This window comes from Trachurus trachurus (genome assembly GCF_905171665.1).
Source record: "Trachurus trachurus genome assembly, chromosome: 19".
In the NCBI taxonomy this organism is placed as follows: Eukaryota; Metazoa; Chordata; class Actinopteri; order Carangiformes; family Carangidae; genus Trachurus; species Trachurus trachurus.
In genome coordinates this window covers 6,866,928-6,884,027 of record NC_139913.1, presented here as the reverse complement: position 1 = coordinate 6,884,027, position 17,100 = coordinate 6,866,928, and the positions used below count along the sequence as shown (strand labels likewise).

At 41.5% G+C, this 17,100-nt stretch overlaps 1 protein-coding gene across 1 annotated transcript; it reads left to right on the top strand.

Moving 5' to 3' along the window:
- Window positions 1-9,278: 9,278 nt before the first annotated feature.
- On the top strand, window positions 9,279-13,299 carry LOC311002450 (C1q-related factor-like; the record flags this gene model as incomplete). Its single annotated transcript, XM_083993832.1, has 2 exons — window positions 9,279-10,016; window positions 13,120-13,299. Exons 1-2 carry the CDS (start codon window positions 9,369-9,371, stop codon window positions 13,297-13,299), a joined length of 828 nt encoding a protein of 275 aa, XP_083849958.1. The 5' UTR covers window positions 9,279-9,368.
- Window positions 13,300-17,100: the final 3,801 nt, after the last annotated feature.

Sequence of the window (17,100 nt, the reverse complement as noted above, 5' to 3'; positions counted from 1 at the left end):
AAGAGCTCCCAGCCAGAGAGTGGGCGCGAGGAGCATAAACGTCAACCGGTTACGTCCGCCTTCTAGCCAATCAGCGAGCGGGAAGGCAAGGCACCCTGGCGTCTGATTGGTCGATCGGGGGTGCCACTCTGCGTCGGGCACCTCCCGCTTCCACACAGGCGAGTTTGCTCGAAATCCGAGTGCTCCCAAAATTACGTAATAGATCCTCATGCCCTAAAAAGGGAAATATGTGTCTACTGTTCACGAAGAGTAGATTCCTGCAGCTGTAAATTACATAGTCAGACAGGCTCTGTTGGCACCTACTGTAGGCTGACGTGAGATCAGATTTCAGACCACTCTGAAAACAAACGTCATAAATTAGGAAATTCTTAAGAAAACTTAACTTAAGATACCCATAACAGGGGAAATGTGATATATAGGCTGCTCAGAACCAGTTTTGCTATCTACTCATTACTCAATAATGAATTACTATCTAGAGTATGAACATGTATTTTAGTCTTAATGGATTTTGATCATAGAGCATCAGTGAGAGCCAAAATTACTATAGGCTACCACTTATTATAGCCAACACCAGCCCCTCACAGTTGTTTACAACAAACCGGACCGGACCAAGCTTTGTCAAGACTGTCCAAACCAGCATGGCACATTTTTTCAATTCCTTCTCTGTCCCATCCTCACGCCCTGAAATAACAATATTTGAGGATTGAAAACCAACTGCCAGGCAAAGCAGCTAAGGAATTCCCACAGAATCCCAAGAGGGACTGCAAGGCAGCAGCCCATTCCCTAAAAAGGAAGAGTCCAAAATGAAGGAATCAAGGAAGTCACTTTGTTTGAACTCTTTTGTAAACATACATGGGGCTGATAATGCTTTCCTTTTATATAAGGGGGTTATTACACCAAATGTCAGTGAAACATAATCATGTTGAAGAGGCCTGGATTTCACAATTATTAGTGATTTGGTTTTATTTTTAACACAGGCACAATTTAGAAAACTAAACTATTCTCTGAGGTGAACATGGCTACAACGGCAAAACTACCTACAAAATGTAATTTCTCACTTTAAGTATACACATTCTTTCTCATGTATAGCCTATATCCTTTTATTCAAATAAGACAAAACAAAAACATTAATTTACATTAGTACCAACTGTATTCCACACTGTATTTCCCAAAAATCAGTTAAATGGACTATCTTGGAGACTCCATCCTGAATTTAGACATCAAAGATGGCCTGTCGTCTTCTCAACTCTCAGGTTACTGACAGGGCCGTCCCCTGTGTCCAAGCTGGAATGTGAGCAAGGCTCAAGATGGGTGGTCTCCACCATCCCCTACCGTCCTACTGATAAAATGATCTGGCAGGTTCCTACTACTGCTGCAGGGAGGTTAGATCATGTCCTGACAAACCAGTGCAAACAGTGAGTGAACTCAATTACGTAAAACAAAACACACCGAAACATAGATTTATTTCTTTATCAAGTTACATCACAGCCAGATGAGTTATTCAATATAACATCTGTTGTCAGAGTTCACCAAGTTTTTAGTGGAAGGTTTCTCTCATCTGATAAAGGCTTTTACATTCTTTAGTTTCCGTTTTCAATCTCTACAAAAGTCAGCAGTTGGTGCCATCCTGTGGTTGAAAGAAGTAACTACAGCCAGTGGAATGGGAACATGGAAACAGGAAAAGCTTCACACACACTTCACTCATGTTTCTTCGCTTTAGAGTCGCTTTTCTATCTGCGGGAAGAAAAGCTGCAGCTTATTGTGAAAAAATCAAAAAATGAGGGCACAAATTTGCCTCTACACCGATTGTTCAAGAACTGTGGCTCTTCTGGCCGAAGCAGGTGTGTCGAAATACATAGTAAACATTCAAAAAGTAAAAGCATTGTCCTCTCTTAAGTTTTGATCTGTGACTTTGAGGTATCAGTATTTGTAACCCTGCCTGTTGGGGACACAATGAATATTAGTGCACTCCTATCGTGATGCAGTCTGCACTGCATAAATAAAAATGACAGCTTTTGATAACCTACTGTGTGGACCTCTTGTGGAGAGTATGGCTACCCTTCAATTCCTCTCATCCACATGTGTAGTCTATATGAGTATGGCTTACTACTGTAACAGGAACTTGTCTTCTGTGTCTAAGTAACGTGTTTTTTTCACCCATCCATCCAGACTATGTGCTTTTTTTGACATGTCATGTGGAAGTAATAAAATGAACGATGGCTGAATTCCAATTAGCTGTTTTAATTTCAGGGATCTGCCAAAGCGCTGGCTGAGTCACCATTGTAAAATGTCATGTCAGTTTCATATTTGAAGCTAAATTATCCCATGAATGAAATCTGTGCATCATGACATTTGTTTCCAAAAACACATTACTGTCAAACGGGACAATTATAAGCAGATGTTAATGGTATAATTCAGTATCTTAGGAAATTCAGTTATTTGATTTCTTTCTGAGAGCTGAGGAAATCATTATCCATTTCACGCCTGTTAAGTTTGGACTTAACGCCTGCATGTATCAAGCCTATCTTAGCAGAAAGACTGGGAGCATGGGGAATTAGCTTCAACGTTCAGAAATACCCACTTTATAAAGAAGGGCAAGTCTGATCTGACACTGATAATACAGCAAAGACCAGAGGCTAAGCTTAGTGGACATCTAGTTAAAAAAAGAAAGTGAAAAGAGAGACTAATACTGCAGAAATGTATTTATGGCAATGATGATTATTTGTGGTAAAAAAAAAAATGCTGTCTTCAACATTTTAGCTTTTCTGCATAGTTGTGAAAGATGACAAAACAAAACTTCTGGCCCAACATATGTCTACATCGTCTGCCAACATCTCGATAGAGTCTGGTTGTTATCTTCCAGCAGCCAGAAGATTTTTCTGTGCATGCATTAGAATTGGTCCAGATGTGGACATAATCATGCTGTTTTATGGGCCAGACTCAGGCCGTGGAATTGGGTGAGTACTGAGCCAGAGACAAACAAGCCTGTGGTGGTTTTATCTTGCCATCTACACTCGCAGTGAAGGGAGAAAAATAAGAGAGGGAGAATCAACGCAATGTGAATAGGTGACATAAGTATTTTGTAATATATTAAAAGACCACATGAGGGCACACATGTTTGCAAATAGAATTGCCTTAGTATAACACTTTATATAGGCGTATGACATATGAACAGTTCAATTTATGTTTGACTTTTAAAATTCACAGTTTCTACAGTATAAGAGGATGATTTTCATTTATTTTGACTCTTTAGCTCTGATTCCCTGGAGCTAATGAGGGAACTTAGACAGATGTTTGACGTGTATTGTACTGTTGTCAGCATTATATTTGTCTCTGTTTTTCTAATTGTTTTCTAGCATAATTTGTTAGTTTTGGTCAATTATTTTATGTCTGTTTTGTTTGATTGTAACATTGATATAGTAATTTCTCCTGGGTGAAATTGAATGTGAAGTATGAAATTTTGACTATTTTTGATAATAAAAGATTGAAGATAATTAAAAAAAAAAAAAAAAAACTTTTATGTCATAATTTCTCTGATTTAGTATATCATAAGTTGGAGAGAGTCAGCAAGAAAGCAGTGCTCAAGGTGTGTGACTCAGTACCATTGTTATGCCCTGTGATAACAGCAGTATCAAAAATGGGGAGAGGACTCACCAAACTACTCTCTGCTTACAATACTTTCATGAAGATCTATCACTGGGTCATACTGTAGTCACGTGAGTGTATAGCTGACCTCAATGTGACTTGGTTTGTTTTGTGGTTACATCCGTTGGGGTTAATAAGTAGGGAGGCGCTTACCTTCTGAGGTAAAACGCACAAGGTATTCAGTGTATAGCCAATAGATGAACATATTGTATAATGAACATACCTCTGTGGTTTTAGTATGTCCTTATAAAACACTGGGCTCCAACACACTGTTGTATTAACTTTAAGATTCTTCAAAGTTTTACATCCTTTAATAAACCTGTTTTATATTCCAGCATTAGACATTCAGTATCTATGTAAATGTAGGATTTTGTGCAGAATTTTGAACAGTACCCTTCTTCACAACAGACATCTGGAACAATGAACCCAACAAAGAACTCGCTTGCTTGGTTGAGTAGCATACATTTTTTAAAAATCTGTCATTTTTGTGGTAATTCTTTCATAGATTCACAAATGACTGAACATATTCTGTGTAGTTCTGGGTGTACTCTCTAGTACATTAACTCAGTTTAGTGTCGAACAAAGAGCTGGCAAATTGCTGTGGAATCAAACAGAGCCTGAGTTTGGACAAGTGTGAGTTCATTCAGCCATCTCATTTTTGTTATTACAGAATATGTACTGAACTGATCAGTGTTACAGCTTTGGGATCATTACACAGCAAGTGAGGCTCAGTAAAAATGTCAACATCTAAACTGCATTCAGCCCAACACCAGTTATTATGCAACATATATGAGGGCACCAGCCACCATGCGGGCAGTCTTTAACAAAACAACCACTGCAGAGGATTAACAGTCTTAAATATCTAGAGTGATATGAGCGTTCCACCTGATATACAACAGCATGCTAATACAACCCAGCTATTGAGATACACTTTGTAATAATAGCATGAATAATAAATAATAATATAAAGTATATTGTTTGGAGCAGGTATTGCTTATGTAATGTCATGCTGCAGCATTAATAAACAGCAGATCACCATTAGACTAGTATATTGAGGTTGGCACTAAGTGCAGCTGAGTGAAGCAGCGCATAAACAGTTGAACAGGAGCCCAGCAGATGTGTGTAAACAAGGATATTAGGAGAGCACATAAATCCAACACTCAGCAGAGCCGGGTTCAAGTGTTGTCAGGTGACATGATCAAACAATATAAATTTACTCACCAACAGAGATTTTCAAACACTGTTTATGTCAGGTAAATAATATCTGGGTGTGCTGCCATGGTGGGCAATGTTGGCAAATTAGTACACAGAACCTACTGAGACAATATGTTTTTTGTTTGTTTTTTGCCAGAGACAGTGAATAAATACGAGAAAAAAAATGGCCTAAACAAGCTGCTTCTGCTTTTTGGTGGTAAAATTACTGTTAGATGAAAAGTTGTATGTAGAGAAAATTTTAATATGTAAAATTGATGTTAAACAACCAATATACCAAGAAAAACTGTCGTCAATACAATATAACCCTATGTGGTGATAGCTTGTAATAAACCAGCAGGACAGAAAGTCCCAAAGGCATCAACCTAAAACATGTGCAAAACATATAATATTGTACATAATACATGTTTTAATATGTCAAAGCTATATGCAAGCAAAGCACATGAAAAAAAAAAGCATCATGCACATACCAGACAACAACCAATGTCAAAATAATCTCCTCCACTTAAAGAAATATTTTATACTCCGGTAAATATAGCGCATAGTGGCATGACTACAGCGATGGAGCAGAAATGATCAACAAGCAGAAGACCATGTCATTGGCCACATGCAGTTCAGTGGAGGAACAACCCAGCAGCAACAACAGCCAGAAACCTCAGCAGTCAAATAACACACTTAATGCTGCTGAGGACACAAACATGGACATTAACCCCCACAGCATCTATGTTGGCTTAAGCAACAAATACTTACCTTGAGTGTGAAACAGTAGTCTTTGACGTCTCAGAGGACGTGTTGCCTGGTCCAACTCTGTCGGCATTAGGAGAGACAAATCCTCTGCCAAATCTGTTTTTAGCAAACATTTCATTCAGTGTCTGCAGCAGAGTTAGCAGCAGTAGCACAGCACTTGGCAGAGCAATGACTGTTTACAAGAAGCTGCTTTATTGCTCAAAGTTTGATGTGAAAGGCGTAAGGCTGTTATGTCAACTCCAGTTGTCTGCTTGAGCTACTAGAGCATGTGAGCTCCACTATATTAAGACATGAGTAATTGGAACTTCTATAATGCATGAAATTAACAAGGAAGTTGGCCAAGTCAGGTAGAGGAGAAAAAAAAGTAAGTAAAGTGTGTCTTGGCTAATCTTGCGACTGTATGTATTTATAAATTTCACATAATTTCTTAGACCATCTGCTGTCACTGCGGAGTCGTTGAAGGTGATATTTTAATCGGCATTTTTCATAGCTGACACTTTGATGTATCATGGGAGGTAAAGCACAGGTGTAATTAATGATATTTATAGCAACTGCAATCTGTCAAATTTTGTCAGTTCCAGGGCCACCTTATTGTAAACCCAAGCTCACCATTATATCTTGTGATGACATTTAAAGGAGAATTCCAGCCATTTTTGACCCCTAAATCGTTTTCCTGATGGTCACCCAGTGTTGGGGGGAGCAGAAAACGCGACTAAAATTGATGCAGGCAAACCGGAGTTACACCATGGCTACCAGCGCTAGGGATAGCGACAACGGTAACCTATGGGGGCAATACTTTCAACCACAACAAACACTCAAAAAACAATCAAATATCTATGGTACATGACTCGAATCAATACAAGACACCACTGAACTCATATACTGTAGTGTACAGTATAAACAGTATAAACTTTGTGTTTTTGCATTTAGTCACTCACCTCAGATAGCCGAACTCTGAAACATCCTGGAAAGACATTACATGGTAATGTCCAAAATATATCCGACCGTATAAGGATTTCGTTGGACTACGAACCCCCCTCCCGGATCTCCAGATGCACTTTGAGGAATAAAAAACTACTCCAGAGTATTCATCAGCATGATAGTGAGTCAATAATGACAAATGTTTATTTTTTGGTGAACTATTCCTTTAACAATTGTTTAAATAACTGAGTGAAAGTGTAGTGAAAAATCCCCAGCCATAGTGACTTTTAGGTATTTGCATTGGTTTCGCAAAATATTACTTTCCAAGTACCGACTGGTAAATAAAGTCACCTCAGACCAGAGCTAAAGGTTCTGTAAATTCGTTTTTTAAACATTAATACGGCATCAAATTACTTCCATCTATGTAAAGACGTAATGGTGCAGTGAGCAGTTTGCCAGTCTGATAACGCAAATATGTTAGTGAAAGCACTTGTGCGCCATGTATGTGTGCATGCGAGTCCTTCGTGTTAATGTTGGTCCTGCCCTCTTTGATAAACACAGAGAGACTGGTGCCTTGTGATTTGGCACGGTAGTAGGCTACAGTCGTTAACACAGTGTTTAGATGAAAGCTGCAGCCAAATCATTTCCTCCTCTGGGGAAGCCACTTTTTCAGCCCTGACAACCCATCATGAGGTCACGGGGTCAAATCCCAAACAGGAAGTCAACTGTATAAGTGTCCAAAAAGTTTTACCAACTCTTGTCAGTGTCCTAATGGCTGCATGCGAATACCTTTGCGAAAAATGAAGTCCACAGCTGAATTTCTTTCCCTCCAACCAACTGTGCAGCAAATACTGGTCCAGCTTTACCAGGACAGACGTGTGAGTAACTTGTTGAGTATGTTACATGTCTGTTTTCATTAATGACCAGCTGCAGTAGACATGATGACATTAGCTGACCTTTGTTTGTTGTTTGTTCAGCAAATGTTGCTAACACTGCAAATGTTGCTAGAGCTGGCTAACTGTCAGCATTGCTGTTGAACAACTACAGCAATACCATTGTCAGCTAATATTTGTGGCTCGTTTTTTTTTTTTTTTTTTTGGCTTAGTTCCGCATGAAATGACAATCGCTTACATTTACATTTTATATCTATGATTCAAGATGAACGCCAGTGTTGCTCCATGTGTGCTGGATGTTCATGTCATCTACTTTTTAGGGCAATAATAGGCTACACCTTGTTTTTGCAAGTCTTTGCAACTATGCAAGTCGGTTGCTTTTTCGCTGTTTGGTCGCTTTTTTCCCTCTACAGAGCTCCCCCTATAGTTTCGGAGTGCATATTTTCACTGTCGTAAAAACTCACCGCTAACCCTCCTCCCTCCCTCCCTGGCCATGTGCATGTGTTTCTACTGGAGCTGGCAAGAAGGCAATCTGTGGAGTGATGTCTACCGAGGTGGGTAATGTAATCAGGGCGCCATTGAAAAAGAGAGCTCGCTCTCAATTCATCATTGACCACACCTAGATACCCTAAAGGTGTAAAGCAGAGAGCCTCCATTCTCTCCATAACAAGTCATTTAACCATCACAATTACTCCAAAGCTGTTTAATTAAGGTAAAAATCTTGCATAGTTCCTCTCTAAATCAATTGGTTACTACTTTACATGTTCATAATACCATTAGATACTTGTGTTTTTGCCACTTTAACAACCCAAAAATGCTGTTAAAATCAACACAGCTCTTGATCTGTTTCATTGCCGGACCACTTGTGACACTTGTATGACCAATGCGAGGTCTTAGTACTTGAGTTCCAGAGGAAAACTCTTGTCAATTGTTAACATAAAATCAATGTAGTAGGCTACAACAAAAGTCTGAAATGCACCTTTAAAAGTTAGTCCATTTGGTGAAGGTCACAGCTTGACTGACCACAGATGTCTGGAACCATTCCAATATGCAAGAGCTCCCGCTATTCATTCACACACACACAGAGAGAGGCAGATAAAGACAAATTTACACATTCTGACCTTCAGTGTCACTGCCTCACATAAAACTATACTTTATGTTATCCATATCTAAATCTCTACCTACATCTTTATCTGGCTGCTGACTACTACACCTCTCAAATGAGGATCTTCACGTGTTACTCAGAATGAAATATTGTTGATGTTGATCAGTATCAACCATTTTAACTAATTGAAACTGCAGTGAACGCAAGAATGGAGTGTGTATTGTATGTTTCAGTGGGAGTAGATATGTGGTGTTTCCCTAAAATTTAAATCCCTCTAACCCAAGCAAACTTCCCTCAGATCTTTTTCGCATTTTTATAAAATCTTTTATCATCCAATTAACATAAATGAATTTGTTCTCTGTGCTCTATATCGCGCTCCCTCTTTTTGCCTTCTCTGGCTTTTCACATCTGTGATTAGGAGAGTGCCCTCCTCAGCCCTGACTCAGATGGTTAGTGAGTGTATGTTGCTCACTCTCTCCTCCCCTTGCTTCTTTTCTTTTTTTTTCTCTCTCTCTCAAGCTGTCTTACTCTCTCCCCTCTCCTCTCCACTCACTCTCTCTCCTCACTCTCTCAACCTCTCTCTCCTTTTGATCACTTCGGTCCCTTGCTCCACTCCCTCTCTCTTACTCCTACACGGCTCTGTCACTCACTCACACACTCATACCAGCTCTCCCTGGGCACCATCTCCACCATCGGAGGAGATCCACATCGACTCTGCGTTTTGCCGGGTGGACGCACTCCCCACAGTCACCATTTCCACCCCGGAGAGTTCCACGCTGGCAGCGCAGCCCCTTCCCCGGCTGAGCATCGGGCGAAAGACCCTGGTGGCAGCTGCTGTGGGGGTCATGCTGGTCCTAGTTCTGGTGGTCCTCATCCCTGTGCTGGTCAGCTCTGTTGGCACGGGTGGCGTAGATGACAGCGCAAGCCACTACGAGATGCTGGGGACATGCCGCATGGTCTGTGACCCCTTTCCCAGCACGGGCACGACGGGCACGGGCGTGCACGTGGGCACAGACCCAGCGACCACGGGCCTACAGGTTGATGACGAGGCAAATCCGGGCGATCACAGCGTTGGTCCGCCACTGCCCACCTACAGCGCTCACGGCCCACAAGGCAAACCGGGACGTCCTGGAAAGCCCGGACCCCCGGGACCACCTGGAGAGCCGGGACCACCGGGACCAAAGGGACCACCGGGAGATGGTGTGGACATAGTGCGGACGGGGATATTAGGTTTAGGAGGTAAAGGGGCAGTTAGCACAACCACCTACAACACCACGCCTCGGGTAGCGTTTTATGCAGGACTACGAAACCCCCAAGAAGGTTACGATATTCTGCGGTTTGATGACGTCGTGACTAACATTGGGGGTAACTACGAGGGCGCAACGGGCAAATTCACATGTAAGATCCCTGGTACCTACTTTTTCATCTACAATGTGCTGATGAGGGGAGGAGATGGCACCAGCATGTGGGCTGACCTGATCAAGAACGGTCTGGTGGGTAACACTTTTAACTCTTGAGACACTTACTTATGTTTCAGGATTTCATGTTGAATTTAACAAATTGTAGAAAAAAACAGAATCTAAAAGTACAAATAGTACAAAATGATCTGCACGCTGACATCTTGAGTTATGAATCCTGAATCCTGAATCATACACTGGGATGAACCCACATCAAAATGCTCAGGGAACAGTGTAACCAGTGTGCTGGCAGTCTAAATTGAGTAGTCATGCATTCATGTGTGCGGTGATTTTAGGTCCGACTTGGTCTGGTGTTATAGTCAAGTACGATAACAATGCACTGTGGCACGCTGCCAGATTGTGTATCTGTGCATATTACACATCCGATGATGTACACGTTGAAGTGAGTGCAAGGAGAGCAGTGCTATCTCAGCTCTGCACACATCAAAACACAGCCTGGGGTTGCGGCTAGTTCAAAGCTGGTGCCCTTTGAAATACAACAAACTTCATGGAACCATGATGTGCTAGTATGCGTTATCAGACTGCCTGTCAGGCCTGGGTGTTTCAATATCGAATCATGATATTTGCTATATTCATGGATAATTCTGTAATGTCTTTAAAGCCCCAGGTGATGACACTGATCAAACACCATGTTAATCTGAGCCTTGACATTTTCCTGCAAACATCTCAGACAGATTGCTGCAGGCTACAGGGCACAGACACAAGTACCCAAACACCTGTACATTATAATGCAGTGGGGTACAATAGGCACACAACAATTATCACATTTGTGAAGATAATGGCTATGTTTTATTAATATTAAGACTGTTTCATAGAAGTTAACTTTAAACTCTGTGACCAGAGCTTCACCAGATTATTTTTGCCAGGTAGACCACATGGTGTGTACTCAAGATACAATCACAGTAAACACATTTGACTGTATTTTACACTGTAATGTTATGTTATGTTGTGCCTAAGGAACCAAATGTAATCAAAGATAACAACTCCAACTCCTTAAATCTATCTTAAACACAAATGGCCAGGTTAAACTTCACACATGTTGTATTTATTGCAAAGTTATCTTACTGATGGCAGTAGGTTGTAGATTCATACATGCTCATGTATTTTTGTATTTTTGAGTGTCACAAGCAAGGATGCACTCAGACATTTCAAGGGCCAGTGGCTAAATTAAAAGAGGGCACCCCACCTTCTCCATATGTGATCCTGATATCCGCACTTCAAATCAGATTAAACAATCTTCCCTGATAGGTATTTCACCTCTCACCGCAAAGATTCAAGATAAACAAAAATGTAAAAAAACAAAACAAAACAAAACAAAAAACTATTATAATAGTTATAAACATAATCTTCTTAGTTTAAAGCAAGTTTAAAAGAAAGGAGAAAAAACATGTATTTATTGGAGACCCTGTGTGTAAGAACTGCAGCTAGATATTTTAATCACAATGACTCACCTGTTGGGTGACTATTGCTTTGTAGAGACTTCCTTAAGCTGCCTCCCCCAGCTCTTAATCTCTGCCTCTGTCTGCTCTCTTTAGCAGGCACTGCCAGTGTGGATACTGCGCAAACACCCAAGATGAAGTTCAGTTTTTAAAGCAACAACTGACCTTTTGTCTTCAGCAACTACAAGCTCCGGGATATCTAATGAACAGTGGTGGTGGTGGGGGGGGAGTAACAAGTAGTTTCCATTTAACGTGCAATTATTCCTCAGAAAAATCATGAAACATTTCACCACATCTGAATATATGTTCACACACAAAGGTTCAAGCGACACTTGAACACACACTAACCAAATACAATATCTGTTTAATGAGGACCAGCTAAGAAGAAAGGCAAGTCATGTGAAGCTGGCTTCAAGCAACCACGCAAGGAAACTAAATAACAGCTGATTAAATGACCTGCATGAGGACAAATAACTAAATTATCTCCAATCAAAAATAAAGGGGAACGAAAGTAATATAAAAGCGTAGAGGAAAAAAGATGCAGAGAAATAAATGCTGCCTATAATAATAGAATGACATGGTTGCCCATTAAACAGGAACCTGACAGGCAAAGACAAGGTGATCATTATTATGTACTTATGTGGTCCAGAGGGAGAAACTTTGTCTACTAAAGTCTGAACAAGTTAGACATTTTTCACATTAACAACATAAAGGAGGGGTGGCATGTTAATGCAAATTAAAAATGTCCGTCAGTGTTTATTTGTTAGCAGTGGACATGATGTTGCTGTAGTGGAGCTTAGGCTGGACACAGGGAGTGATGGGACTTTAGGCTGCATTGTCCTCATGTCTCAGAAATCCATCATCGTGCTGTCATCTCTCCTCTCAGACCCCGCGGCCCGTGACCCTACACTTCCATACTCCATTGCCACTAATTAGGAACTCCTCGTTCCTATTCTGGTTCTGCTTTAGCCCAGAACCTGTCGTCTGCACAATCTGGCTGGAGCAGGGATTACACTTTTATGCTTGGTCCGAGGAAGTCGCATAGCGTATCAGCCAACCTGGCAACCCAGATTATCATACATTAGCAAAAGCTTACAGGGGATATATCCTCCAGTGGTGGCTAACTGCACATGCACAGTAACTCCCAACTAATTTCACTTTTTTATGCAGACATGCAAAAGAGATTTGGGTGTTATGCTCCACATCTAACACCCTCAGTAATTAGCCTGTGTTGACACGATGACACTTGTGGTTAGAAAAATACAGCATTTTTTAGTGCCCCCACCCAGAGAACATAAGGCAAGGGGTTAGGATGCACTGCCATCCTTCCTCGGAGGCAGACTGACTCAAGCCTGACCCTTTGAGTTGAGTCATGAGAGGGAAAAACAAGATCTTCACCACAGGGTACACACTTACACAAAGTCAAACTCTTAAATTCAGCCCGCAAACATCCCTTTCCTAAAATAAGACTTGTATTGTGTAAAGATGTCGTCAAATGTCGGCTGACGAAACAGGAAGTTATCTTAAAATGACGATTTCCGTTTGATGATGATAATATTATGTACTATTCATGTAAAAAAAAAGTAATAAATTATAAACAACTGTTCAGTGGTATTTCACTGTGGAATTTCTTCACTTCCTCTCTTTCTGTGTGTGTGTGTGTGTGTGTGGGATTCCAGGTCAGAGCCAGCGCCATCGCCCAAGACCAGGACCAGAGTTATGACTATGCCAGCAACAGTGTCATCCTTCATTTGGATGCAGGCGATGAGGTTTTCATAAAACTGGATGGGGGCAAAGCTCACGGGGGCAACAGCAACAAATATAGCACCTTCTCAGGGTTCATCCTCTATGCCGACTGAAGACTGGACAGGACGTGGGCTCAGAGGTGAAAGGTCGCAGCCAGAGGACATTCAGTTCCTGACTTTCACTTGGCTTTCACAGTAAGGTTCATGTTGCCCATAGCCACTGATCCACAATCAGAATGCTTTTTTTCCCACTGCTGTTTAAGATCAGGACTGACACAGTGTTAAAGGGTGTGTATCCGTGGCTATGGGGAACTGCCCACTTCCTCATCTGTACGTTCTATTGTATACTGGGTGCCTACGCCGCTATTCAGATGGACGCGAGCAACGTAACAGTGACAGTCACTGCCATGTGTCATGCTGAGGTGCAGTAACAATTCTGACAGTGCCGATGCCTCACCATCATTTTTGAGCTGTCATTTCATATTCAAGTCTGGAAATCCAACAGCGACTGCAGTGTTTGTAAATGTGCTGTTTAGATTTATGTTACGAGCTCCTGTTTTCTTATGCTGTTCGTATGATGCGATGTTGTACTTGAAAGACTTAAGAGAGATATTTTGTCAAAAGAAATCAGAGCGAAAATGAGATTATGACTGTTTTGAATGGCAGGCGGTGTCACAAAATGTATTGTGTCTCAATGTGATGAACTGAAAATCATGTCATACCAGCCCATTATGTTTGGCATATTGTTGGTGTAAAATTTGATATTGAATCTTGATGTCTGAACACAGTCAAAGTAGTGTCGGCACTGCACATACATTCTATCGTGTGTCTATTAAAACGATATAGCTGTTGATAGATAGTCGTACAATTATATCATGTAATGCTTATTAATGTGCTTATTTGTAAAGATTTATTTATTCAATTCATGCATGCAGCATATGTTCAAATGTTCTGTATGTTTCCACAAATGATAAAGAGAACTACAGTGATTTTAAACACAGTTTAAACAACTAGTGTGGGCTTAAAGAGCATCTATAGCTGTTGCTTTTACTCCTAATTTCCATGATTTTTCATTAAAAATGTTTTTGTTTTTTTCGCACTTCCTCACACATTATCTGGTTAATGTCGCTCACCTCATCTATTTGCTGATCAGCTGTTCTGATCTCTCATTTTCCACTAAAAGCAGCCTTTAGTGCTGCAAATGTTACGCGCAAAGAGAGCCACGCCGGCACAGCAAGAGGCAATCAGCGCTGAGATGATCACTGAGGAGAAAAAGGAGAGGAAATCACAGCTGTATTAAATGCCAAATGAAGCAGGAGATGATTGTGTTTCACAATCAAAGGGGAGATGTGTTTTTTTCCTCTAATGGGTGTGAAGACGCTGAGATATGGTAGCAGAAAGTCAGGGAACGGGTGTTAGAACATATCACGACAAAGCTTAGATTGTGTCGGAAAGTAATCCAGGGCAAATTAGGCTCTGCTGTGACTGCGACACAAGTGTCAGAGACAAGAAAATAGCTTCCAGGCTTAAACTGTAGAAACCAATATATTTTCGAGTTTTTCTTAAGACCTCACTTTGATATTATGAAATTCTTTGGACGTAATTCGCCTTTGACACGGGCCACGCGGGGTCCATAACTGTCTCCTACTCGGTTTGAAACACCAAACTAAAAGAGTTCAAGAACAAAAGTTTTGATGGTGTCAGGAATCGGAGATAAGGGAACCATGTCAAAATCCGCAGCTACTCTGTCACTGACGCTCATAAACATGAATGTAGGCACAGTGTTTCCTGTCAAAACGAATGAAGCTCAATTAAAATCTAAATTTTGTTGCGAGCTGTAAATTAGCGCGACAGCACACAGCGGATTACAATCACGGAGAGAGACTAAGATTGCCACAGTGTGCTTTGTTTAGAGCATCCTGTTGTCTGTTTGGTTGCTATGTGTGGTAAAGACCAGGAAGCCCTCTGGTTCTGAACTTAAGCTTGTCTTAAGACAGCAGAATTCCTCCAGATACAATTAAGACTGAGGCTCCGTGCCTAAGCAGAGGTCACCCGAGCCACGGGGCAGCTGAGCACTAGCGCACACTGTTTTCTCCTTGCAGGATGTATGAGCACATCGTCAAATTCATGACACAATGTCAAAGACAAACGCCCCCGGACTGTGAGAAACAGCTTTCACCGCTGAATCCACTGAAAGTGAACACTGCCTAAGAGTCTGTACTTTTCCCAAAGTCCCCGGAGGGGGAGAGACACAAACACACCGAAGCCCAGTCTTATATTAAAACGCTTAAGAGGCAGCATATTAAATCGGGGGTCCAACAGCATTTACTGTACGAGAGAGGAGAGTGAAATGAGAATTTTTCCCAGAACATAGATAACTGTCCTCCCTCCCTCTTTAGCCTTCTACCTTAAATCATTTACACGCTGGCAACAAGGGGTAAAGCCCACAACCATCTGTGGGATCCTCATCCTGTAAAACTGGGTGATCCTCACATATTGTGCTTGTGTAAGCGACACAAACTCCTCCTCGGGCGGGAGAGGAGGCGGGCGGGGGGGCTGTTTGGTTTTGATGGTGACTTTAACTGAACAACCTACCCAACAGGACACTCTGGGGCCTCTGTTAATTTGTGATGAAGCAGCATCTAGACTGTACGTGACGCTTGAACGTTTGACTCACATTTCATCTCATGTCCTCCCCAACTTTAAGCAGGTTCGGGGTCTGAAGATAAGTATTCCTCTGAGAAGTGCTGTAAGCTGCTTTTTGTTGACGTAAGCTTCGTCTCTTGGACTCGACTGTGGGGATAATTTGAGATTTTCTCCTGTATCCTTTTTTTCATCATGTATAAGTAGAGGGATTTCAAAGATTACGTCTCTATTGCAAACTTGTTTTAATTTAGGTAATCTCCGGCGTTTTGCAAACGTAACATAAGGAAATATTTTTTTGATTCATTCAATCCCACCAGCCCCCTATCAGCATACTGAGATGGCTTCAGCTTGACATTTGCAGGGGCCAATTGGTGAGGCGTGAGGCTTATCAGGCTACTGCAGAGAGCGCGTGCACATTAGCGGGTCTGTGTGTGTGTGTTTGGGTCAGTGTATGGGTCAGCGTTGTGCGTGTTTGCCTTTAGTTTCTGCGAGACGGGAGGACGCTGGGCTCAGAGAGAGTACCTCCTCTGAAATGTCTGATGTGACATTAATGAGCCCTTAGTGTTGTTATCTTGAGCGTCTTCACTTAACTCACCAGGGGAGATCCAAATTAGAGATAGATGCTTTAACTGTCGAACTAAATTGCTCCTTGTGCTCATGTCCGCTTCCTCCCTCTAAATCTGCAGCCACCTGCCCACGCTCAACATGCACTCATTGTTTTAGTTGAGTGAGCGTGCACCCACCGCACCAAGGAAGATGATTTCTTAGTTTTTTAACAAATGGAATAAGTCACACATATCCTAATTGAGTTATTCTTTTGACACGGTCCAAACACCACCCACACGATAAAAAATAAAGCAAACAGAAGTATGAGTAAGGCGGCATGATGGTGCCTCACAGGAAAGAAGGTTCTGGGTTCGATCCCTGGGGCTTTGTGTGGAATTTGCATGTTCTGTGTGGGTTATTTCCAGGTACTCAAGCTTCCTCCCACAGTCCAAAGCTTGTTGACAGCGGAGTTGACAGGCGACTCTGGGATTGGTACGACCCTGCATGGGCCCAGCATGGATAAGTGGTACATCCAATGGATGGATGCAACTTGGTTTTAATGCCTTAAAGGGACAACTAGGAGTTTCTATTTGGTTATAAAAAAGTCTCACGTTAATGTGGATGAATCTACGCTACCCACACTTGTTAATGGGCCCATTTTCGATAAATATATTGTTTTGTCTCTATCGTTATTTTGTTATTATTAGTGGTGGCGGAGATGCT